A 27,901-nucleotide genomic window follows, 5' to 3' on the forward strand; every position below is an offset into this window, starting at 1 on the left:
AGTGCAAAAATAGGACCGCCCACCTAATTACCATACAAATTCAAAAATACAGAAATAAATAAATGAAGAAATGTTGAACTAAATGTATGAATAAATAAACGTTGAAATAAATAAATGCACATATAAATGAATAAATAAAAAAATATATAAGTAAATAAGAAATTAATTTTATTATTTATTATTTTATTAATTTACTTAATTTATTTATTTAGCCACACAATTATTTATGCGTGTATTTATTCATTTATTTATTCATTTATATATATATATATTTATTTATATATTTATTCATTTTTACATTTATATGTGCATTTATTTATTTATTTATTTATTTTTGTAATTTTTGGTCCTCCATACCTATAAGGTGGATTAATGATGAGGATGAGACAAGACAAGAAACTACAACAAGCAAAAGACCAAAAAACAGAAATGTTAATTACACCACCAAACTCGACTCCAACTTCCACCATAATCTGACCACACGAAGCAAAACACACAAAAAATCATCAGACTCCTCTTCACCTTTCTTCATTTATTTAGCTTTATTAATATGAATCTATTTTACAATAAAATAAAACAATAATTAACAATAATAACAGTAGTGAATAAAGAGAACAGTAATTAAAATAAACGTTTTGGAAAATTGACAAAATCATCTATATAAAATATTTACATACTTATATTTATACAAATATTTTTTCCTCCTACACACACACACACACACACACATCAAATCTCTGTTACACACAGGGTTATTCTATCTTACACAGACGCACTGAGGAGCCAGGACCAACCCAAATCCCTGCATAGAGGGGCTGAGTGAAGGTGGTGTAGAATGTGTGTAAGTGTGTGAGAGTGTGTGTGTGTGAGTGTGAGGGTGTGTGTGAGGGTGAGTGTGTATCAGAGGAGACTCTGTAGAAGGACAGAGTGCCGGAGGGACAGTCCACATACACTCCTACTCTCCTACAGCCGGAGGGAGGAGTGGAGAGATCAGTTCTGTTATTATTGTGATGAACAGAGTATCTGTTATCAGAGCAGATCAGACTCCAGGAGTTTATATTCCCTCCAAACCAACAGTCTGATCCGTCTCCTTTCCTGCTGATGGTTTTATAACTCAGAGCTATAGCAGCTACTCCTCCGCTCCACTCAGCCTCCCAGTAACAGCGTCCAGTAACACCAGTAACTCTCTCTCTACTCAGAACCTGATAACACCTATCAAATCTCTCTGGATGATCAGGATACGACTGCAGCTCCTCTCTCCTCTCCACCCTCCTGTTCTCCTCATTCAGAGAGAGATAACACTGCGCTGTGTTCAGATCCAGAGTGAAATCACAGAACCCTGAACACAACAACACACACACAGTGTATTTAGTGTGTAGTGTTATATTTAGTGTGTGTGTAGTGATATATTTAGTGTGTGTGTGTAGTGTTATATTTAGTGTGTGTGTAGTGATATATTTAGTGATATATTTAGTGTGTAGTGTTATATTTAGTGTGTGTAGTGTTATATTTTGTGTGTGTGTAGTGTTATATTTAGTGTGTGTGTAGTGTTATATTTAGTGTGTGTAGTGTTATATTTAGTGTGTGTAGTGTTATATTTAGTGTTATATTTAGTGTGTAGTGTTTTAATTTTTATTTGTGTGTAGTGTTATAATCAGTGTTATATTTAGTGTGTTTGTAGTGTTATATTTAGTGTTTGTGAGCAGTGTTATATTTAGTGTGTGTAGTGTTATATTTAGTGTGTGTAGTGTTATTTAGTGTGTGTGTAGTGTTATATTTAGTGTGTGTAGTGTTATATTTAGTGTGTGTAGTGATATATTTAGTGATATATTTAGTGAGTGTGTTATATTTAGTGTGTAGTGTTATATTTAGTGTGTGTAGTTATATTTAGTGATATATTTAGTGTGTGTGTTATATTTAGTGTGTGTAGTGTTATATTTAGTGTGTGTGTGTTATATTTAGTGTGTGTAGTGTTATATTTAGTGTGTGTGTAGTGTCATATTTATTGTGTTTAGTGTTATATTTAGTTTGTGTGTAGTGTTATATTTAATGTGTGTGTAGTGTTATATTTAGAGTGTCTGCAGTGTTATATATAGTGTGTGCAATGTTATATTTAGTGTGTGTGTGTGTAGTGTTATATTTAGTGTGTGTGTAGTGTTATATTTAGTGTGTGTAGTGTTATATTTAGTGTTATATTTAGTGTGTGTGTAGTGTTATATTTAATGTGTGTTATATTTAGTGTGTGTGTAGTGTTATATTTAGTGTGTGTAGTGTTATATTTAGTGTGTGTAGTGTTATATTTAGTGTGTGTGTGGTGTTATATTTAGTGTGTAGTGTTTTAATTTTTATTTGTGTGTAGTGTTATATTCAGTGTTATATTTAGTGTGTTTGTAGTGTTATATTTAGTGTTTGTGAGCAGTGTTATATTTAGTGTGTGTAGTGTTATTTAGTGTGTGTATAGTGTTATATTTAGTGTGTAGTGTTATATTTAGTGTGTGTAGTGTTATATTTAGTGATATATTTAGTGTGTGTGTTATATTTAGTGTGTGTGTGTTATATTTAGTGTGTGTAGTGTTATATTTAATGTGTGTTGTTATATTTAGTGTGTGTGTGGTGTTATATTTAGTGTGTAGTGTTTTAATTTTTATTTGTGTGTAGTGTTATATTCAGTGTTATATTTAGTGTGTTTGTAGTGTTATATTTAGTGTTTGTGAGCAGTGTTATATTTATTGTGTGTAGTGTTATATTTAGTGTGTGTAGTGTTATATTTAGTGTGTGTGTAGTGTTATATTTAGTGTTTGTAGTGTTATTTAGTGTGTGTGTAGTGTTATATTTAGTGTGTGTAGTGTTATATGTAGTGTGTGTAGTGATATATTTAGTGATATATTTAGTGTGTAGTGTTATATTCAGTGTTATATTTAGTGTGTTTGTAGTGTTATATTTAGTGTTTGTGAGCAGTGTTATATTTATTGTGTGTAGTGTTAATTTAGTGTGTGTAGTGTTATATTTAGTGTGTGTAGTGTTATATTTAGTGTTTGTGAGCAGTGTTATATTTAGTGTGTGTGCAGTGTTAATTTAGTGTGTATAGTGTTAATTTAGTGTGTGTAGTGTTATATTTAGTGTGTGTAGTGTTATATTTAGTGTGTAGTGTTATATTTAGTGTGTGTAGTGTTTATTTAGTGTGTGTGCAGTGTTAATTTAGTGTGTGTAGTGTTATATTTAGTGTGTGTAGTGTTATATTTAGTGTGTAGTGTTATATTTAGTGTGTGTAGTGTTATATTTAGTGTGTGTGTGTAGTGTTATATTTAGTGTGTGTGTAGTGTTAATTTAGTGTGTGTAGTGTTATATGTAGTGCGTGTGTGTAGTTTTTTATTTTTTATGTGTGTGTAGTGTTATATTTAGTGTGTGTGTACTGTTTGTGTATGTAGTGTGTGTATGTAGTGTGTGTGTGTGCTTGTATTGTGTGTATGTAATGTATGTGTATTTGTGTGTATTGAGTGTAGTGTGTCTGTCATGGTATATTTAGTGTCTGTTTGTAGTGGTATGTTTACTGTGTGTAGTGTTATATTGAGTGTGTGTAGTGTTATATTTAGTGTGTGTAGTGTTATATTTAGTGTTATATTTAGTGTGTGTGTAGTGTTATATTTAATGTGTGTTATATTTAGTGTGTGTGTGGTGTTATATTTAGTGTGTGTGTAGTGTTATATTTAGTGTGTGTAGTGTTATATTTAGTGTGTGTGTGGTGTTATATTTAGTGTGTAGTGTTATATTTAGTGTGTGTAGTGTTATATTAAGTGATATATTTAGTGTGTGTGTTATATTTAGTGTGTGTGTTATATTTAGTGTGTGTGTAGTGTTATATTTAATGTGTGTTGTTATATTTAGTGTGTGTGTGGTGTTATATTTAGTGTGTAGTGTTTTAATTTTTATTTGTGTGTAGTGTTATATTTAGTGTGTTTGTAGTGTTATATTTAGTGTTTGTGAGCAGTGTTATATTTATTGTGTGTAGTGTTATATTTATTGTGTGTAGTGTTATATTTAGTGTGTGTGTAGTGTTATATTTAGTGTGTGTAGTGTTATTTAGTGTGTGTGTAGTGTTATATTTAGTGTGTGTAGTGTTATATTTAGTGTGTGTAGTGATATATTTAGTGTGTAGTGTTATATTCAGTGTTATATTTAGTGTGTTTGTAGTGTTATATTTAGTGTTTGTGAGCAGTGTTATATTTATTGTGTGTAGTGTTAATTTAGTGTTTGTGAGCAGTGTTATATTTAGTGTGTGTAGTGTTATATTTAGTGTGTGTAGTGTTATATTTAGTGTGTAGTGTTATATTTAGTGTGTGTAGTGTTAATTTAGTGTGTGTGTAGTGTTAATTTAGTGTGTGTAGTGTTATATTTAGTGTGTGTAGTGTTATATTTAGTGTGTAGTGTTATATTTAGTGTGTGTAGTGTTATATTTAGTGTGTGTGTGTAGTGTTATATTTAGTGTGTGTGTAGTGTTAATTTAGTGTGTGTAGTGTTATATGTAGTGTGTGTGTAGTTTTTTATTTTTTATGTGTGTGTAGTGTTATATTTAGTGTGTGTGTGTACTGTTTGTGTATGTAGTGTGTGTATGTAGTGTGTTTGTGTGTGCTTGTATTGTGTTTATGTAATGTATGTGTATTTGTGTGTATTGAGTGTAGTGTGTCTGTCATGGTATATTTAGTGTCTGTTTGTAGTGGTATGTTTACTGTGTGTAGTGTGTGTATGTAGTTTATGTGTGTGTAGTGTTTGTAGTGTATTGTTTATATGTAGTGTGTGTGTTTGTGTGTATTGATTGTATGTAGTGTGTGTATGTAGTATGTGTGTGTAGTGTTTGTGTATTGTTTATATGTAGTGTGTGTGTTTGTGTGTATTGATTGTATTTAGTGTGTGTGTGTAGTGTGTGTGTGTGTGTGTGTTTGTGTGTATTGTTTGTATGTAGAGTGTATGTGTCTGTATGTGTGAGTGTTTGTACTTTGTGTGTGTGTGTGTGTGTGTAGTGTTAATTTAGTGTGTGTATTGTTTGTATGTAGTGTATGTGTGTGTATGTGTGTATGCGAGTGTGTGTGTGTATTGTTTGTTTGTAGTGAGTGTGTGTGTGTGTAGTGTGTGTGTGTGTGTAGTGTGTGTTTGTGTAGTGTTTGTATGTAGTGTATGTGTGTGTAGTGTGTGTATGCGAGTGTGTGTGTAAGTTACATTTTTTAAATCCAGGTTTGATTCTGATCTTCCCTCCATGTTCCACTCTAAACACACACACACACACACACAAACACACACACACACACACAGATCAGCACAGTGTGAGATTTTTAGAAACTGATTTATAAAGTAATACTTTGCGTGAAAACGAGCAAACATTTGAGAGAGCGGAAATTAGTAAATTAGTAAAGTACGGAACTGCAATGCACACTGCATAAAATCAGATTAAAAACGGAAGATTAAGGAAGATTAACTCTTACTTCTCTAAATATATCTTTGTCTGCATGTATAAAGTTTTAATACTTGCCGTATCTTATTCTGCTTTATATGCACGATATGTAGTATTATTTTTATTAGAGCTTTTATTCACAAATGGGGAAAACAAGGCACAGTGGTTAAAGTTCCCAGGAGTGACCGAGCTACAGAAATTACTCCAAAAGGGCATGTACAGCGGGAGGTGTTGTGCCGAGCGCGCGGCACCTAGTCCGTGGCGTTAGTTCTTGTGTAAAGCGCTCGCGCTATCCGCAAAATACGACAGAAAACACAGAGAAACTGCAGAACTATGTATGGGACTACAATATGAGCGCCAGGCAGATGAAAGAGAAACAGGAGATACAGTGTGTGAGAACATTTACCTGTGAGTAGCTCATACCAAATCTCTCTCTCTAATAATTATGACATAATTATTAGTTCAGACCCACCCGAGTTTCTCCAGTTTGCAGTGTGGATCCTCCAGTCTCTCAGAAAGCATCTTCATTCCTGACTCTCCTGGGTGGTTGTAGGTCAGATCCAGCTCTTTCAGGTTGGTGGGGTTTGAAATTAGAGCTGAAGCCAGAGAACAACAGCCTTTCTCTGTGATCATGCAACCAGATAATCTGCACACAGAGCAAGAAAATGTGTGAGTGAGTGACAGAAAACAAGAAAGAAAGAAAGAAAGAAAGACAAGATAGCAGACTGAGGAAGATAATGCACTTTGATATTAGTCTCTCTTTTTAAAATAACACTACAAAATCTGAAAAAAAAAATCCATAGAAAACTAAAGTTTCTTAACACAGTTGACACAGATTAACAAATTCATGAAACCCAAACCTCAACAGTAAGCATCTCTGTGAATACGGCATTAGCATTGATGTGGACCAAAGAATTGAGTTCATATTAACTTTTTCTAAAATTGTTTTTGCTCGTGCATCACAATTTTGTAATCAATGTGTGATATATCTCAAATGTTCATTCAAGCTGGACATTCTTAAGACAACTGCAGAAGACTTGTATTTGTTTGTTTGGTATACTCTGACTTTCGTTAAACACTTTTTCTTGTGTGATTTGTTATCATCATGGCAAACGCCTGAATATTTACACTTTATGTAAATGTAGAATGTAGAATTTCTAGTCGTGTCAATTGATTAAAAAATGCAATCCAATTAAACATGCCAAAATTCTGTGATTAATCGCGCTTGTTTTTCGTAAGGCGCAAGTTTTTATAGTGGATATTTTATGGAGTGAATTTCGTGAAAAACGTTTTACACAAAAAAAATTTTATCCGCAATCAAAATGTTAGGCTAAGGTTGAGCATTATAAATATAAAGAGCTCATCATGAGGAAAGGAGGGAAACTTAGAGGAACAGACCTGGGAATTAATGACCCATTCACCCGTGAAATCCTTGACAGACGCAGAAAACTGTTTGCTGTCAGGAAAGAACTCATAAAAGAAGTGAAAAAAGCAGTCGTCTCCGTCAACAAACTTTGTTGATGGACAGCTATATCATGACAAAAACATAACTCCCTGGCTGTTCTAAATTTCTTTGACTGTATCTAAATAGTGCTCTCTCTCTCTCTCTCTCTCTCTCCCCCGAGCGCTTTCGTTTGTGCACTCTCTGTCTCTCTCTCATGCGCGTTGTGCTCTCGTTGCACAATCTCTAACATATAGGTCAATACTCAAATAACCTCATAAAATTGATCCTCAATGTATATATATTTCCCCTAAACTTTACTTTTTCTCTCATTCTTTCTCTTTCTTCCACTTCCACTTACTCGGGTCATTCTCACAAAATCCTGATTCAGAGGACATCCAGTATGAAAATTTGCAAAATGCATTTAACAACAAATTTCCTTTTGAGGATTTAAGATTAAGGTCTAAACTTACTATGAATATTATTTTTAGAACATTTGTTCCATTTTATTGCATATTTTATTAGCATTTTATAGATGAAGTCCACAAAAATGTATCATTACCGCAATGTGATATGACATCTTATATATGATAAAAATGCACATTTTTTTTATCAAAGTTAAGCAGTTCAGTTAAGCAAGGGTTTAGAAAGAATTATTAGCTTACACTTACACACAATGCTACATTATGAAAAGAATGTTTATTTTCAAGAACATTTCATATTATTTAAGACAATTTACAATGCAAACATTTGCATATCAAAAGAATCTTTCATGTAGACTACAGCACCTTCATTAATAAAACAGCTCAATTAACTATTGGAAACCATTCAACAAATGTCAAAGAAAGACCTCTCAGAAACTCTGAAATCTTGTCTATCTTTATGCACCATCCAGCATTGTATGCCTACTAAGACCAAACTTTTTATTTTTAGTCATTTTCATAGTTTTTTTGTGTTTTGCCCATATGTCAGGCATATGTCAGTTCTGTAATATCTGGCTGACTTTTTTTCCTCTATTGCCTTTTCTTTTCGTCATGGTACTTTTTGGTCAGATCACGTGTTGTCTTTATTTTCCCACTGGAAATGGCAAATATGAAATTATGATATCCATTTCAGTTTTTGTTCAATTCCTTAGAATGGACTGTACACAAATAATATCATGTGAAAGTAACTCCAACTGGAAATGAGAATTTTACTCTAAAATTAAAAAAATTACAAAAATTATATTTATAATGTTCATTTTTAAACAAGCAAGATAGACCAAGACGTTGTTTATGATTATAATTTTTTTATTTTGTTAATATTTACTTGTTTATTAAAATTCCTCATGCCACCTCATCCATCCATCCATTATGCGCAAATACACACGCACCCGCAAATATACTAATGCACGCACATTAATCCGTTCACAAAATCCCATAAAAATCACAAGGAACCACTTAGCAATAACTTAATGCATGCAACGTCTCAATGTCATAACATGTATGTCACACCAAATCCAACACTTTTTGTCTTATGTTATGTCTCTTCTACTTTGTTTGCATTTAATCACTCCTTTCTGTAGTATCTCTTTGCACCAACCTCTATTTTATTACTACTATATATCCCAGATCCGAAAAATGCATTTTTGTTTACACTCCATCCCCCAAACACCAGAAAATATCCTCAAACATCTGCACACTCATATCATATCACTGATAACCATTATTAATCCGTACATCACAACATGTCTTCACTTAAATTTATGACCTAGAACATTCGTGGTATCGGGACACAGATTAAGCAAGCCAAGGTACTAAACCATCTCACTTCACTAAAAGCAGACATTTGTTTACTACAAGAAACACATCTATCAGAAACAAATCATCATAAGCTCAGATTACCACAATTCACCCATATATTCTCAGCCTACTATAACTCCAAACAAAGAGGAGTATCAATACTAATAAACCAAAAAATCCCCTTCACACATAACACCACTATATCAGACACAGGTAGATATATCATAATTAACATCAACATCAGCAACACACCCTTAACAATAGAAAGTTTGTATGGCCCCAACATTTATAACCCATCTATCTTTCATGAGTTTTTCAAGCATATAAACAATATATCAGATTCCACAATTATAATTGGAGGTGACTTTAATTCAACCATTGACCTATGTACAGACAGATTAACTATGGCACACAATACACGTTACTGGCATTCAACAGATATCATTAAACAATACATGACAGACTTAGGGCTCAGCGATGGTTGGCGCCTCAAAAACCCAAACACTAAAGAATTTTCTTTCTGTTCTCCAGCCTACCACTCATATTCTCACATTGACTATTTTTAACCAGCAATTCTATTATAGCTAATATATCAGAAATAAAATATCACTCTATAATGATCAGTGACCATGCTACAGTTTCACTTATATGGAACATAAATCCACTATATAAAACTTTCAGCTGGCAACTAAATACCTCGTTACTTACAGACCCAGAATTTTGACAGCAGTACTAAGAAGCAAAATCATCTCTTACTCTTCCTGTAAGAAGAAGAAAGATACGGAAAATGAGGCTAATCTAAAACATCAGGGGATTGTCAAATGAAATGATAAAAAACCCATCAGATAAAATTAAAAAAGAGATAAAAGAATGCGAATCACAGTATAATGAACTTATAGACAAGAGGACGCAAGTTTTAACACAACTACTAAGATATAAACAATTTAATCACAACAACAAATCTGATAAATTCTTAGCTTACCAAGTAAAACAAAGAAAAAAACAACAATCCCATCAATCAAAGATGAGACTGGACTAATCAGCCAAACATGAAATGAAATTAATCAAGTATTTGGGAAATTCTATAAAAATCTATGCTCACCAGAACACGATCCAGACCAAATAGATATTCACACTTTCCTCAATAATATACACCTACCCAAACTAACTGAAGAACAAAAAAGCATATTAGAAAAGCCAATAACATCAGAAGAACTCCATAAAGCCCTCCGTAAGATGCCTAATAACAAAGCACCAGGACCAGATGGCTTTCCTGCAGAATTCTACAAGCACTTCTGGTCAATATTTGGCCCAATGTTCAGTAGAGTAATAGCAGAAATTAAACACAATAAGAGACTACCAACAGAAATGAATACAGCTACAATATCACTCCATCTTAAACCTACAAAGATCCTACCTTACCATCCAGCTACCGTCCACTGTCACTAATTAACACAGACACAAAGCTAATAAGTAAGACATTAGCTACCAGACTGGAAACGGTTATCCCATCCCTCATACATCCTGATCAGACCGGCTTCATCAAAGGCAGACAATCAATTACCAACATGCGCAGACTACTCAATCTGATACATCACACAACAGTCCATGAGTCAAAAACTGCAATAGTCAATTAATCTTATTGAAAGACTTCTCTGCATCTATTTTCATAGAACCATTAGCAGCAGCTATACGACAATGCCCAAATATCAAAGGTATCCATACCCACACTACCGAACAAAAAAATCAGCCTTTATGCAAATTATATTCTACTATTTCTACAAAACCTGGTTTAAAACCTTAGACGCAATCAACTCTAAATTCTACTGGAAAAATAAACCACCCAGAATCAAATTAACATCAATTAATGAAATACAAATCTCAGACTTACCATTTATTAGCACAACAATCAATCGCCACCCTTGTTTCAAAAACCCAATTATATCTTCGACTCTGACAGCTTGGTGGAAAATTCACAAAAACACAAACACTAGACTTGCACCCACTAAATACTCACCCATATGGCACAACCCCGACTTCCCGCCACCAAAAAAAACCAAAACTACAAAAATGGAAAGAAAAAGGTATTACACATTTACACCACATTCTACACAACAATAACTCGGCTACTTTCTCACATCTAACCCAGAAATATAGCATTGAGAGGAACCAGTTTTTGGAATATCTCCAACTTAGATCTATGTTAAACTCAAAAATCATAGATTACGCAATACTAGAACTTAGCCCACCAATTTCATTATTCTTTGATATCTCTTCCTTAGACAAAATTCTATCAAAAATATATAGACTTTTATTCAAATTAGACCAAACAGTCGCTATCCCAATAAAAAATGGGAAGAAGATATCTTAATTACTCCCAATGCTGATTTCTGGAGAAACATTATGGAAAACACATTCACCATGACTAACAATACTAACCTCCACCTTATACAACATAAAGCAATTCACAGGGTACACTACACTAAGCAAAAGTTACATAAAATGGGACTAGTAGATTCAGAAATCTGCATACACTGCTCACTAAACGCTCCAGATTAGTCAGTTACATACATGCTCTATTGTACTGCCCACCAATCAAACACTTCTGGCAGCTTGTTATAACTCGACTAACTCCACTATTTAAACAGCCAATCCCTCCATCCCCATCACTCTGCCTGCTTGGTGACACATGAACCACAAACCTAAACCATGAGGAAAGCAGAGCACTTTTGGTGGTGCTTACCATCGCCAAAAAACAATTCTCACAAACTGGAAATCAAGGAAAAAAAATCACCATCAGTCAATGGGAAAACTCACTCACAGAACACATAGAAATGGAAAAAATATCTGCATCTCTCAAAAACAGAATTCATGAACACATAAAAACCTGGTCAGCATTAAACAACCTCCTACATCAGTGACTCCATCAGTCTTTAACAGATAACCTACACACATCCATTATATATCTATAACCACATCATCCATACATCACCGCTACATGAATGTTCCTACACACACACACACACATGCACACAGTCACATAACACATTTAACATTTAAGACATTTAGCTATTTTTATTTACTTATTTATTTTTTTTGTTATTCTGTGTGTTTTTAATGTTAGGGATGGATAAATGAAAAAATAAAGGAAGCCATACTATATTAATTTTTTTTTTTTCTTTCAAGGGCACAATTTCTTCTTTTGTGTTTTTTTTTCTCTCTCTATCTTCTCTTCTCCTATATATTTTTTTTCTATTTGGTTTAATTTGTATATACACACATCGTTATGTCCTCCCTCTGCACAATGACCTCAGATATCAGAAATTTATATTAATATAAATAAAGTCTTAATGGTCCGCCGAAGAGGGGGGGTGGTGGCGGACAAAAAAAAAAAAAAAATTAGGAATCAAAAGCAAAAATTGTATGTTACAAATTCAAAAGACAAAAAAATATATAGCAAATATATATTTTTAAATATACTTGGTTACTTTATAATTTTTTTATATTTATTACTTATTATATTTTACTTTATTTTATTTTTTTCTGTTAAAGACTTTTGCTTCTGGAATCTCTCCTTTGCTTTTGCTTAAGTTTTTTGCTTCTGAGTTTTGGCACACTTTTCACGGGTGGGCGGGGCTAAGAAGAAGCCCTTGAATCTTCATTGGTCAGCTGGTTCTGAACTGACGGGTTCCCTGGACCCTCGTCTGAGACTGACCACGCCCACCCCGCCAGGTTCAAGTGTCCTTCCAAACACGGAAAGGCAAACAGCTTTCAGTGCACAGCAGCAGCAGATATTTTTACAATTAAATTTAATACAAACATTCTGTTTAATGTTATATTATTCTCTGTTTTACTCCATTAAAAAGCTCACATTAGCGATATGTGCTAAATATTCATACACAAAGTCTGATAGGTACATAGTCAGTGAGCTAGTGAATTAGATAGTTAACTATTCAGTGAACTAGTGAGTTACCTAGCCAGTGAGCTAGTGAGTTAGCTAGTTATTTACTCATTGAGCTAGTTAGTTACCTAGCCAGTGAACTAGTGAGTTACCTAGCCAGTGAGTTAGCTAGTTACACACTCAGTGAGCTTGTTAGTTACCTAGCCAGTGAGTTAGTGAGTCATTGTTACTGAGGTTCAGCTCTTTTAGGGAGGAGTTTTCAGGGTTTAAAACTTATTCCAGATTTTCACACGTGTTTACTCCAAGATAACATGAAGCTAGTCTGAAAAACAAGAATAAACAAACGATTTTACAATAAACCCAAAAAAGAATATTTGAATGGATTGACAAAGAATAGAAAACAGAATTAAACTGTAATGTATTGTCTATCTAAAGAGCTGGTGATCAGCATGGGCATACAGTTCACCTGGGACAGATTATAATGAGTTAAAATAGAAAATAAAATGTTTAAAAAAACAGAGAACGAGCAATGCTTTTTAAAGTGTGTGAATTTTTCTACTTTCCAAGTTGAACTCTGGAAAAACATTACACCTTCTCCAACATATATCAGTGAGCTAGTGAGTTACCTAGTCAGTGAGCTAGTGAGTTGCCTAGTCAGTGAACTAGTGAGTTACATATTCAGTGTATTACTGACTTAGCTACATATCTCCTCAGTGAGCTAGTGATTTAGATTGTTACCTACTCAGTGAGCTAGTGAGATACCTAGTCATTGAGCTAGTTACCTACTTTGTGCATGAATATTTAGCACATCACGCTAATGTGAGCTTTTTAATGGAGTGAAACAGAGAATAATATAACATAATATAACATTGAACAGAACGTTTGTATGAAATTTAATTGTAAAAGTATCTGCTGCTGCAACTGTGCACTGGAAGCTGTCCGCAAAAAACTAAAGCAGAAGCAAAGGAGAGATTCCTGAAGCAAAATTCTTTAGCAGAAAAATGCAAAAGAATCCACTAAAAAGTAAAGTAACCAAGTATATTTAAAATATTTGCTATATATTTTTTTCTTTTGAATTTGCAACAAACAATTTTTGCTTTTGATTCCTAACATTTTGTTTGCGGACTTTATTTTTTTGTGTAAAACTTTTGGCACAAACGGAGAGAGAGAGAGAGAGAGAGAGAGAGAGAGAGAGAGAGAGAGAGAGAGAGAGAGAGAAACAAACGGAGAGACAAAAACAAACAGAGAGATGGAGAGAGAGCAACAAAGCTCTCTATCCAGGTCTGAGCTGGAAGTCTGAACCGGATTGTTACAGCTGGACACCGCATTAAAGAATCAGTTGTTAAACCAGAAAAGAAATCTGCATGTTGGGTGAAGGCAGGGCAGATTACGGCAGAAGGTGGGGTCAAACTTGGTGCCGAAATAAAACTTGGGTTAAAAAATAGTAACGCATTACTGATTCCAACTTAACAGCGTATGTTAATGATTTAACACTGACAGCCCTAATAATTACAAATGAAAAATCACAGAAACACTGACCTGAGAATCTGCAGTTTACAGTGTGAACTCTTCAGTCCAGCAGAGAGCAGCTTCACTCCTGAATCCTGCAGGTCGTTGTTACTGAGGTCCAGCTCTTTCAGGGAGGAGTTTTCCAGGTTTAAAACTGATTCCAGATTTTCACATGTCCTTACTCCAAGATTACATGAAGCTAGTCTAAAAAACAAGATTAAACAAATGATTTTACAATAAACCCAAAGAAGAATATTTGAACGGATTGACAAAGAATAGAGAGCTGGTGTTTCTTTATACTGAAACAGTTAACATGCAGAAATCTCCACTTTATTTGTGATCAGCATGAAAGCTCTGGGACAAATTATAATATAGTTAAAATAGAAAAACATTACACCTTATCCCACATATATATATATGTTAGAAATAAATACAGACACTTAAAATGTATGTTCTATATAAAATTCTTATGTTGTATTGCTAATCATCATTTTTCCAAAGCATATAGAGATATGATTTTTTCAGTCAAATCACACAGTATTTTAACAAAAACATATAACTTGCCCAAACCTTTTTTTAAGATTGTATTTAATCAGTCTAAGACAGAAACTTCATGTACTTTTTACATTAAAATGATGGTTTAATTATTATATTGAATGAAAACTGATCACACATCAGCAGTTGATTAAAAGCTGTGTGAAGACCTGAATGGAAATACTCACACCGCTCTTCTGGATATTTTAACTACTGGCAGCAGCCTCAGAAGACACTCCTCTGATGGATCATATATACTGAGGTTAAACTCCTCCAGCTCTTCTTCTGAGTTCACCAACACAAACACCAGAGCTGACCACTGAGCAGGAGAGAGGCTGGCCTGTTGAAGACGACGCTCACCACCTCTCCTCAGGTATTTCTGCACTTCCTGCATCAGAGAATGATCATTCAGTTCATTCAGACAGTGGAACAGATTGATGGATTTCTCTGGAGATGAGTTCTCCTCAATCTTCATTTTGATGTATTTGACTGTTTCCTCATTGCTGTGAGAGATCCTCTCTGTCTGTGTCAGTATGACTCGTAATAGAGTCTGATTAGACTCCAGTGAGAGACCCAGAAGGAAACGAAGGAACAGGTCCAGGTGTCCACCCTCACTCTGTAAGGTTTTTTCTATGGCCTTGCTGAGGAAGTCAGTCATTGTTGACTTGCTGAAAAACTTGACGAGTTTACTGGTTTGTTGTTCAGTGGACTGTTCTTTTGGAATTTTTCTGTTGAGAAATGCATATAAAGCAGCAAGAAACTCCTGAACAGTCAGATGTACAAAGCTAAAGACCTTCCCCAGGTGCAGCTCATGTTCCTCCCTGAAGATCTGGGTACACACTCCTGAGTACACTGACACTTCTCTAAAATCAATGCCACTCTCTCTTAGATCTTCCTCATAGAAGATCAGGTTTCCTTTCTCCAGCTGCTGGAACGCCAGTTTCCCCAGAGCCAGGATACTTGTTCTTGTTTTCTGAGGATCAGGGTCACTTTTCCCACTGTACTTCTGGCTCTTGTGTTTAATCTGAAATATCAGGAAGTGTGTGAACATCTGCGTCAGGGTTTTGGGAATTTCTCCACTCTCAGCTTCACTCAGCATTCTCTCTAGAACAGTGGCTGTAATCCAGCAGAAGACCGGTATGTGGCACATGATGTAGAGGCTTCTTGAAGACCTGATGTGTGTGAAGACTTTATTGGCCAGGTACTTATCTCTGATCCTCTTACTGAAGTACTCCTGTTTCTGAGGGTCACTGAAACCCCGCACTTCTGTTACCTGGTCAACACACACAGGAGGGATCTGACTGACCGCTGCTGGCCGAGAGGTGATCCAGAGGAGAGCAGAGGGAAGCAGCTTCCCCTTGATGAGATTCGTCAGCAGGACATCCACTGAGGTTTGCTCTTCTATATTCACCAAGTTCTCATTGTTCTGGAAATCTAGAGGAAGTCGACACTCATCCAGTCCATCAAAGATGAACATGACCTTGTAGATCTTATAATGTCTTAGTTTTAAATCTTGTGTTTCTGGGAAAAAGCTCTGAAGAAGATTTACCAGACTGAGCTTCTTCTCCTTCATCAGATTCAGCTCTCTAAAAGGAAGTGGAAATATGAAGAGAATGTCCTGATTTACTTCTCCTTCAGTCCAGTCCAGAATGAACTTCTGCACAGAGACTGTTTTTCCAATTCCAGCAACTCCTTTAGTCAGTACAGTTCTGATGGGTCGTTTCTGTTCTGGTAATGGTTTAAAGATGTCGTTGCATTTGATTGGTTTTTCCTGTGTTGTTTTTTTCCTGGATGCAGCTTCAATCTGTTTCACCTCATGTTCCTGATTGACATCTCCAACCCCTCCCTCTGTGATGTAGAGCTCTGTGTAGATCTCATTCAGAAGTGCTGACTTTACATGGCCTGAAATTCCTTCATTAAGTATCTGATATTTATCTCTCAGCTTGGATTTGAGCTTTCGTTGGCATGCTGGTGCAAATTCTGATTGCAGAGGAAGAGAATGGAAAGGAAGAGGAAGGAAAATGTAATTAGCTGTGATCATCATGAAAGACCCCTGTCTAGAACGACTCTAATACAGTAGATAATTTTTAGGTTTAAGGATACATTTGATGCTGTGACACAATATCTTATAATTACAAAATCCATTTAACTATTGCTTATTATTCGAATTTGAAAAGCAGAACTCCTCTGAGGAAATAAATTAGCCCTTTAAGTTGGTACCCATTGTCATGACCCTGAACTCTTACTGCTCTCTAGTGTGTTGGCGAGGTCTGTCTGCTTCATGTTCCTCAGGATGTGCAGTGTGACCTTCAGCACCCCCTCCTTCTGATCATCCACCTCTCCCTCAGAGCATGCTGGGTAATCTGGACTCAGGAGCTTCTTGAATGTGTTCAGCTCGTTCTTCACTAGAAAGATAAACTTCTCCTGCAGCTCCTGATTAAGAACAAACATCAGAGAATCACTAAAGCTGTTACAGTACAGAGAGAGAGATGATGCCACTGATATGAGGAGAAAAAGAGTTATGGATGCTCTGGTGTGTAAAATGATTTAAACATTGTGTTACTGAGCAGCATCTTATTGCATTAGTATTAACATTATTACATTTATAATACTCTATAAAACTCTATAAAACTGAGAATGAATAATTTACAGTTGCAAGAAAAGGTATGTGAACCCTTTGGGATTATTTGGATTTCTGCATGTATTGGTCATTAAATATCTTCATCTGTCACAACAATAGACAAACACAGTCTAATACACACAAAAATATATGTTTGCATGGTTTTATTGAACACAACATGTTAACATTCAAAGTTCAGGTGGGAAAAGTATGTCTTTATGACCTTTCTAAGAGCTAATTGGAGCCAGGAGTCCAATCAATGTGATGAGATTAGATGTGTTGGTTAAAGCTGCCCTGCCCTATAAAAACACACACCAGTTTGGAGTTTGCTGTTCTTAAGTAGCATTGCCTGATGTGAATCATGCCTCACATAAAAGAGCTCTCAGTAGACCTACATTCAAGAATTGTTGACTTGCATGAAGCTGGAAAGGGTTTCAAAAGTATCTCTGAAGCCTTGATGTTCATGTGTCCACAGTAAGACAGACGGTCTACAAATGAAGAAAGTTCAGCACTGAACCTCAATGAGGTGAGGAAGAATTCTAGAGTGTCAGCTAAAGACTTACATAAATCTCTGGCACATGGTTACATTTTTGTGGACACATCTACAATAAAGAAAACATGAAACAAGAATGAAGTTCATGGGAGGACATGAAACCACTGCTCTCCAAAAAAAAACATTGCTGCACATTTGCACAGTTTGCAAAAAAGCACCTGGATGTTCCACAGCACTACTGGCTAAATATACTGTGGCAGATTAAACCAAAATTGAGTTGTTTGGAAGGAACACACACAACGCTATGTGTGGAGAAAAAAAGGCACAGCACACCATAATCAAAACCTCATCCCAACTGTGAAATGTGGTGGAGGGGCCTCGGGGCCTGGACGGATTGCCGTTATCATCGAAAATTAATTCCCAAGTTTACCAAGACATTTTGCAGGAAAACGTAAGACCATCTGTCCACCAACTCAACAGAGGATGGATGATGCAACAGAACAACGACCCAAAACATAGAAGTAAATCAACAACCTAAACGACTTCAACAGAAGAAAATACGCCTTCTGGAGAGTCCTGACCTCCTGAACCCAATTGAGATGCTGTGACATCATGACCTCAAGAGAGAGATTCACACCAGATATCCCATAATATTATAGCTGAACTGAAACAGTTTAGTGAAGAGGAATGATCCAAAATTCCTCCTGAGCGTTCTGCAGGTCTGATCTGCAGCTACAGGAAACAATTGGTTGGTTGGTTGGTTGGTTTTTGCTGCCTAAGGAGGATCAACCAGTTATTAAATCCAAGGTTCACATACAGTACAGTCCAAAAGTATGGACCTTCTCATTCAATGCGTTTTCTTTATTTTCATGACTATTTATATTGTAGATTCTCACTGAAGCATCAAAACCATAAATGAACACGTGGAGTTTTGCACTTAACAAAAAATGAACTGGCCTCCACAGTCACTGGACCTGAACCCAATCCAGATGATTTGGAGTGAGCTGGACTGCAGAGTGAAGGCAAAGAGCCAACAAGTGCTAAACACCTCTGGGAACTCCTTCAAGACTGTTGGAAAACCATTTCAGGTGGCCACCTCTTGAAGCTCATTGAGAGAATGATGCCAAGAGTGGGCAAAGCAGTAATCAGAGCAAAGGGAGGCTATTTTGAAGAAACTAGAATATAATTTTATTTATTTATTTTTTTTTGTAATTTTTTTTTTTTTTCACGGGCTAACGAGCTTCACACGTGCTTTACTCACCCAAATAAACTTAAAGCTTAATCCAGGGCTCCTCAGGACAACAAAGTATTTGGAGCAACTGTGCATCAGCATGAATCGCGCATTTAAAGTGGTGCTCTGAGCTGAGTGGACGGCTTGGAAAAAAAGCGTGAGATATCATTTAATTAAATGTATTTTAATCATAATATAAAGAACAGGTGTGCCGAATTTTGACTCCCCGGCAGAATCCGACTCTCCGAGTGCATCTGGTAAACATGTCTCACGCTGTCCGTTGTTTTTTGTGTGCAAATAACGCTTTATATTTATATTTCACTCAGAACACAGCAATATATAAAGCCAAACTAAGACTCTTGTTAGACAGTGCTAGTTTAGTTGTATATAACGAAAGAAAGACGGGTATTGTAGAACTAAATAACTTGTGGGACTTAACGCGTTTTAGCCATAATGATCATTATTAGGAGAATATGGTAAACACAGCTTAATCGTAAAGATAACCAAGTTCAAATCTGAATACCTGATATTTACATCTGCCGAAATTATACCCCTCTCATCTCAGCACCCTTTATGATGAAGAGCACAGCACAATCTCGAATAAAAATTTCCCTGGAGACGAAAGTGACACTGAAGGTACGCCAGAGAGCACTGTAAAAAAAAAAAAAAAATAGCGGACTTCGAGCATAAAATGATAATATTAAATAGGAAAAGAAGGCTAACTGGGTGGCCAATTTAAGAAGCTCTGTTGAGATGATCTGTTACAGGGCTGCTGGGATTATTATCAGTTATTTACATTTATATCTTGCTCTAGTGCTCTAGTGTTATTATACAGTGCCCAGATTTTGCCGTGGAGGCGTAGCCGGGAGAGCGCATGGTGCTCAGCAGTTTTATTTTCTTTATAACTGATTTTAAAGAAATTACTTTCAACAACACCCGTTTTACTCTCCAATTAATTTATATTAGGCTTACAAATTAATTCTATAAAAAGGATAATAGTTTTTTAATGTAATATGGTGATATAATTTGTCCTACATCTTACAATTACATTTGGTCACATCTAAAACACAATTAAAATATTGGAATAAGTTATCGGATTTATCAAAACTGTCCCAAATTCCATTATATACATTTTTTATATTATTTTTCTTTCCTCATTTTTACAGTGTACAGTTGGAACTAAGTCAATCTACAAAACATAGGTTAACACGCATATAATGTTTAACAGTATATTTGATAACACAGAGACAGTCCTCCTGCATCAGTAAAAGGTTTATTTCTGGAACTGGTTGTATTTACGTTTCTTTTGATCGCAATAACAAAAGTAAAGAAACTGAAGACCTCCGCGGACCAAGGCGCGCTCTCAGGACGCGGCCTCGCGCGGCGAGGGTCCCGAAGCGCAATATAGGTGAGGCCTTGGGTAGAGACGCCTCGCAAAATCTAAACACTGTATTATTTAACTATAACAATACAGTATTAATAAGCTTTAGGTTATAAATGTAGATAATTTATTGTGAGGACGTGCTTGCCTCGTTATTCCACGCCGAGCATCCGTGCACCGGCGCATCCGCAACAGTTTATTTTTTTTATTCAGACATTTGTTTTTTTTTTCCCCAGCATTTTATTTTTACTCAGTAACGGGGAGTTTTCTAATGTAGCGAAGTCAATTATTTGAGTCAAAATGTACTTGAGTAAAAGTAAAATTACCTACTTTAAAAACTATTTAAAAAATTACAAATTACTCATAAAATCTACTCAATTACAGTAACGTGAGTAAATTTAATTCGTTACTTTCCATCTCGTTATTTCATAGTTTTGATGCCTTCAGTGAGAATCTACAATGTAAATAGTCATGAAAATAAAGAAAACGCATTAAAAAGGACAAGGTATGTCCAAACTCTTGGCAGGTACTGTACTTTTTCCACCCTGCACTGTGAATGCTAACAGGAAAACATATAATTTTTGTGTGGTATTAGTTTAAGCAGACTGTGTTCGTCTTTTGTTGAGACTTCAGAACACATTTATTGACCAATTTATGAAGAAATCCAAGTGATCGCAAAGGATTCACATACTTTTTCTTGCAACTCTATGATTCGTATCAAAATTTCAAAGTGAAATTAAATTTTTATGTAAAAGAAAACAGAGAGATTAACATCACATATATGGTTCAGGACTAACCTTGAATATGTGGTCCAGTTTTTCTCTGGAATAGTTGTTTTTGTTCTTTCTGTGGATGAACAGAAAATCCACACTGTAATCCACATGAATAAATCAGCTGATCTAAAAAGCTTCTGTTTTAATAAAAATATTAATAAAATAAAGAATATCAGCAAATAACAGGTACAAATAAAAAAAAAACTGCTCTGTATTTAAATAATTTTCTAAATGCATCAGGAATACTGTCGTAGAAGAGCTAGGGAACCTAGATTAAATTCTCAGCAACTAATAGGGGTACAGTCATATGAAAAAGTTTGGGCACCCCTATTAATCAATCATTTTTAGTTCTAAATATTTGGGTGTTTGCAACAGCCATTTCAGTTTGATATATCTAATAACTGATGGACACAGTAATATTTCAGGATTGAAATGAGGTTTATTGTACTAAGAGAAAATGTGCAATATGCATTAAACCAACATTTGACTGGTGCAAAAGTATGGGCACCCTTATCATTTTATTGATTTGAATACTCCTAACAACTTTTTACTGACTTACTGAAGCACAAAATTGGTTTGGTAACCTCATTGAGCTTTGAACTTCATAGCCAGGTGTATCCAATCATTTGAAAAGGTATTTAAGGTGGCCAATTGCAAATTGTTCTCCTATTTGAATCTCCTCTGAAGAGTGGCATCATGGGCTCACCAAAACAACTCTCAAATTATCTAAAAACAAAGATTGTTCAACATAGTTGTTCAGGGGAAGGATACAAAGAGATTTAACCTGTCAGTTTCCACTGTGAGGAACATAGTAAGGAAATGGAAGACCACAGGGACAGTTCTTGTTAAGCCCAGAAATGGCAGGCCAAGAAAAATATCAGAAAGGCAGAGAAGAAGAATGGTGAGAACAGTCAAGGACAATCCACAGACCACCCCCAAAGAGCTGCAGCATCATCTTGCTGCAGATGGTGTCACTGTGCATCGGTCAACAATACAGCACACTTTGCACAAGGAGAAGCTGTATGGGAGAGTGATGCGAAAAAAGCCATTTCTGCAAGCCACAAACAGAGTCGCCTGAGGTATGCAAAAGCATATATAAAAGTATTAATAAAATAAAGAATATAAGCAAATAAGAGGTACAAATAAAAAACTGCTCTGTAATTAAAGCCTGCATTAAATCAATAATTTTCTAAATGCATCAGGAATACTGTCGTAGAAGAGCTAGGGAACCTAGATTCAATTCTCAGCAACTAATAAGGGTATTTATACTCAAAAGTTCAGGTGAGATATCAGTAGCTGAATGAACCGGAACACCTTAGCTTCACAGGTTGTGATAAGTCATTGTAGTCCTGAAAGCGAGAATGCTGGGAAATGGAGTTTGAGTTTGTCAGTCCAGAGCAGACTGACAGCGTTAGGACTGACAAAATGTTTCTTTAAAGGTTAAAACAGAGCTTTACCGTCTAATAATGTAAATAAAGATTTTTGTCTCTCTCTTTTTCTGAAGTTTTGACGTACGTCAAAGAACCTTTTGCTTAGAACCACTGTGTCAATAGTTATTTTGTTCTACAATTAACACAGTATTTAAATAGAAATAAATGATGAACACTGCCAATCAGCAACAAAGTGAATGTAATTAGAAAGAAAACAGCAAAAAAGTTCTCCAGAATTACTAAACAAAATATGTTCTAAACGGTATTCTAATTTATTCTGAATACATTACTGTTCTATGTATTGTACTAGAACACATACTCCCATTCCTGGATGTATGTACTCACCCCAGCAACTGAGATGATAAATACATGCACAACAGATGATGAAGTTTTATTCAATGCTATTAAAGAAACAATAAATGTCCTGTTTTCAATACACTGGAACATAGTTTTAGAAGCAATAATCCTAGTTTCCACCAGACACATAAAGCACTTTGTGGTTTTGGCCACCATATGGCGCTAATGTGCTCTGTGTCATAAAGCTTTGAGTGGAGAACATTTTTCCTACAGTTAGGAGAAACGATTCAGTGCTTATATAAGCTTTAGTTTACCATCAATAATATTTTAGATACGTTAGCAGAGCAACTTCAGCAGAAGTAGCATTAATTGGGTTTTAAGCATAAAAGAGGACAGAACAGAGCACACGTACACACATGGACAAAACTGTTCGTACCCCGCGGTTAATGAAAGAAAAACCCACAATGGTCACAGAAATAACTTGAATCTGACAAATTCATGGTTCAACAGAATTATTTAAAATATATATAAAAATCTAATGAAACAGGCCTGGGCAGAAATGATGGTACCCTTAACTTAATATTTTGTTGCACAACCTTTTAAGGTAATCACTGCAATTAAATGATTCCTGCAGCTCTCAGCAGGTATTTTGGTCCACTCCTCATGAGTTAACTGCTCCTGCTGCCTCAGGTTTGAAAGAGCTTTTCCAGACGCCTCCATGTTTCAGCTCCTTCCAAAGATGCTCAATAGGATTTAGGTCAGGACTCATAGAAGCACTTCAGAATAGTCTAATGTTTCCTCTTAGCCATTCTTGGGTGTTTCTATCTGTGTGATTTGGGTCATTATCCTGTTTCAAGACCCATGACCTGCGACTGAGACCAAGCTTTCTGACATTGAGCAGCACATTTCTCTCTAGAATCTCTTGATAGTCTTGAGATTTTATTACCCTGAACAGATTTAAGACCCCCTGTACCAGATGCAGCAAAGCAGCTCCAGAACATAACAGAGCAGCCTCCACCATACATCTGTAAACATAGAGCTGATGTGTCTTGACAAAAAGTTCCAGAAGCTTTTTGGCTTCTTAACATGTAGTTTAGCAATTTCCAGTCTGGCTTTTAATGTTTTGTTTTCAACATTGGTGTCCTCCTTGGTCGTCTCCCATTAAGTTCACTTTGGCCCAAACAGTGATGGTGTGATCTGACACTGATGCTCCTCGAGCTTAAAGTTCACCTTTAATCTCTTTAGAAGTTTTTCTGGGCTCTTTTGTTACCTTTCGTATTATCCGTCTCTTTGAATTTTTTATCAGTTTTCCTCCTGCGGGAGGGAGGTTAGCTACAGTCCTGTGGATGTTAAATTTCTGAATAATAAGTGAACTGTAGTCACAGGAAATTCAAGCTGCTTAAAATGGTTTTATAACCTTTAACTTTAACATGCTTTTAATTTAATTAAATTTTCTACTGAAACAACTATTTCCTTGTTTCCATGTTGAGTGTGGTACACACCACTTCACCAAACAGCACAGTGACTACCTGTAGCCCTATATATATAGACCCACTGATTGATTACAAGATTTAGACACCTGTGATGCTAATTAGTGGACACACCTTGATTTAACATGTGCCTTTAGTCACATTATTTTTAGGGGTACCATCATGTTTGTCCAGGCCTGTTTAATGAGTTTACTTTTTAAAACAATTATGTTGAAGCACAGTTCAAAATCAATGTCAGATTTTCATTTATTTATTTTCATAGAATTTATATTTAGTATTACTTTTGTCAAATTCAAGTTATTTCTCCAAATCTCTCTCTCTCTCCCCCATGCTCAAACACACACACACACACACAGCTGAAGGCATGTTTTCTCGTTCCAGGCTGCTAAAGGTGGAATATGGAGCTACTCTGGTGTTTATTTCCTGCATTAAAGCTCTCAGTTAAAATCAGTTACATTAAAATATTCTCATTTATACTGACATTAGAAATACAGCAATAATAATCTAGTCTGCCAGACACAAGACACTGCACAATGATTGTTGTCCCTTCACAGGATATTGTTGTGATTAATACAATTAATGTTTTAATTTGATTGATATAACTAAATTATAATATAAAATATAATTTAGTTTTGCCAATCTAACACTGATGCTTTTATTCAAGGATATCTGGTAGGTCACATGGTGCACTGTTCAATATTTGAAGGTGTGAGTTTAATGTTTAAATATTAAATATATTGTTTGTTTTCATTAATACATTTAGTAAGCAAATCTTACGATCATTTAAGAATTGCAGTTTATTACAATATAATACTTTTCTAAACATGTTTTTGAATAATGCAAAATACTGTTTTTTTTCATCTGACAAAATTAAGAAAATTATTTAGATATTGATTGATTCATTACATACAGAAAAACTTGTGTGTGTGTGGGAGTGTGTGTGTGTGTGTGTTATGCTTTAAAAGGGTAAATTATAGTAAAAATCAGTAAATGATGTAAGTGATGTGTTTCTCACTGTGGGTCAGAGGTCATATCTTCACTGCTGAAAGTAGGACGATCCCCGATGGACCGGTCACTCTTCATAGAAACACAGCTGGGCTCTGGAGAAGCTCCTCTCTGGGTTTCAGTTCTGTTAACATTAAACACAGTGAAACTCCAGCATTTACACAGTGAAACTCCAACACACAGCACATCTTTAATAAAGATCAGGAACTGAAGAGCTTCACTCTCAGAACAGAACAGTAGTTTAGTGCAGTGATGTACCGAGACCCAGAGCTTCCTCCTCCACTGCTGAAGTTTGGACGATTCTCCATGGACCAATCACTCTTCATAGACACTCCACTGGGGGCTGGAGATGCTGCTCTCTTCTCCCTGTAAACAGATCTTCATGATGATCCATGATGAGAGTAAAGTGTGGAGTAATGTGATGTAACAATGTTATCACCTGATTAGATCATATTTACTATATGTATTTTATAGATCTGTGACTAGTTAATAACATGTTTTGGTAAGAGCTACACAATTACACAATTATACTGTATTATAAACTAAAAGGTATATTTTTATACTGAACTCTAACAGAGATACAGAACAGAATAGAACAAGTCTTTCTGTGAGAAGCTTCAATCCACAGCTTTAATAACAAACCCAATCACTTCCATCTGATCTATATAAATGCAGCACATCAGGATTTCCTCATTTCTAATGCTAATGTAAACCCAGACAGCGTGTGGTAAAATCTGAGACGGATCCTCACAATGGATCTGGTTCAGAGTTCACTTTCACTACAGACTAATCCGATCCAGATTTTGAGCAAATTGTCACATTTATGTTAAAAAATATGGACGATATTTTGTAACATAAATGTGCAACCACCACATACCATAGCAACCACCTAGCAACAGCATAAAATCACTACAGGCACCACCTAATACTGTTCCTGTGCCAGAAGGAAACATATTATAAATATTAACTATTAGATATTAAAGGCAGATCTTTACTTTAAATGCAGATTAGAATCACATTCTACTATAAGAATAACTGGCTGGTTTGTTAAGCGTTTCTCTGTGTTTAAATACAGCACAGGGTTCTGACTCTGGTCCAGGAGAAACTCTGTTCTCAATATTTTAAAACTGTAAAATATGCAGATCACAGCTCCAGGATTAGAGCTGAAACCATTACAATACAAAACTACTTTACATATTAAACCCATCACTTAATTTACTCACTTTAGGACAGGAGGTCCTCCTCCACTGCTGGAGTTCTGAAGATCCATCATTTACTCTTCTTCATTCACACACAGCTGAACACTGCCGACACCGACCCCTGAGAACAGATCAGCCGTTACAATAAAACCTTTATTCTTACAATAATGACATTATCATCAGAACTGCATTAAACAAAACCTGATAAACTAACAAAACAAACCAAACAGAGAACGATACATAACGGTGTGATTTACCCTCATTACACATTATTCTACAGATTACAGAAACATTTACTGTTAATTATTTTTAGTAATATTACTGCATTACACAACATTATAAAAAATATACACACTGTTCTATTATTATCAATATTATTATTATGTTACTGAATCAGACTAGAGAGATTATTTAAGTATAATATAAAACAGCAGGTTTAAAAACACTAACACACCACGTGATCTTGAGCTCCGTTGCTCCCCCTGCTGGTTGAACAGCGCTACTGCATATAAACACGCCTTTATAGCAGCTCCGTGTTTTTATCTCCCCAACAGATCAAAGCCCACATTAAGCAGTAATGCGCTTTAAACAGCATAAACTACACTGTGATCAATAAATATCAATCTATATCTGCGCATTTCTCTTCAGTTTACAGCATTATTGATCTGTTACAGCTGATTGTTCTCCAGCCGGTCTGATCTAGACCAGGTCCAGGTCTGATCCAGGCCCGGTTCAGATCTCCATGCTGATCCTGGTTCTTCCAGTGGAATCGGACACTGAGCTGAGCTTAAAGAACCGGTTCTGGATCTGAGGAACCTTTAGAACCGGTTCTGACTTTAAGCTACACGGTTCTGTTCTACATTCTCTTCAGTTATGAACTTACCGAGTGAATCCGGACTTCTGTCCTCTTCTAATGGCGGAGACTGAACTTACTTTCACTTCCTCCTTCACCTGAGTCTCACCTATCTCTCTCTAAGCCCCGCCCCCTTGCTCTCTCACAGCGAATAGACGCTGGGTGGGGGGAGCTATCGTTCGTTTTTGGCTATTGTCAGCTAATCATATCACAAGGCTGAGTGGAATATTTGAATATTCATGAGTCTGAAGTTTCTCCCACACAACTGTAAAACCCCCAGTTTTCAGACGGGTGTTCTGCCGAGTTCTGCTACCCATAGGCGTAGGAACCGGGGGGGATGGGTGGGACATGTCCCACCCAATATTAGAAACAGGTGGATTTGTCCCCCCCAAAAATGATATCAGTTCGCTCAGGTCAGCTGTACTATTAATGAGGAGACAGACCGGACCAATCACGGAGCCGGTTCAGGTATTAAGTCACGCCTCTCAGTAGAAACAGCCAATCAGCTTGCTGGTTT

At 35.8% G+C, this 27,901-nt stretch overlaps 2 protein-coding genes across 4 annotated transcripts in view; both read right to left on the minus strand.

Moving 5' to 3' along the window:
* The window catches only part of LOC125801350 (zinc finger protein 239-like), a 108,382-nt gene that overhangs the window by 35,727 nt on the left and 44,754 nt on the right, over positions 1–27,901 (minus strand). The gene's annotated exons all lie outside the window — the stretch shown is intronic.
* Positions 537–27,496, minus strand: LOC111189490 (NLR family CARD domain-containing protein 3-like). 3 transcript variants are annotated; one of them, XM_049477144.1, is made up of 11 exons: positions 27,415–27,496; positions 26,556–26,652; positions 25,591–25,710; positions 25,343–25,456; positions 21,135–21,183; positions 16,859–17,045; positions 14,801–16,592; positions 14,109–14,282; positions 5,919–6,092; positions 5,215–5,261; positions 537–1,339 (listed from the first exon to the last, which is right to left on the minus strand). In XM_049477144.1, the coding sequence occupies exons 2-11, from the start codon at positions 26,603–26,605 to the stop codon at positions 753–755; spliced, it is 3,294 nt and encodes a 1,097-aa protein (XP_049333101.1). In that variant the 5' UTR covers positions 26,606–26,652; positions 27,415–27,496; the 3' UTR covers positions 537–752. The 3 variants fall into 3 exon arrangements, with proteins under 3 accessions (XP_049333101.1, XP_049333102.1, XP_049333103.1); XM_049477145.1 differs by lacking the exon at positions 27,415–27,496 and adding an exon at positions 26,986–27,388; XM_049477146.1 differs by having other exon boundaries at positions 538–1,339; positions 25,591–25,698.

This window comes from Astyanax mexicanus, chromosome 4 (assembly GCF_023375975.1).
Source record: "Astyanax mexicanus isolate ESR-SI-001 chromosome 4, AstMex3_surface, whole genome shotgun sequence".
In the NCBI taxonomy this organism is placed as follows: Eukaryota; Metazoa; Chordata; class Actinopteri; order Characiformes; family Acestrorhamphidae; genus Astyanax; species Astyanax mexicanus.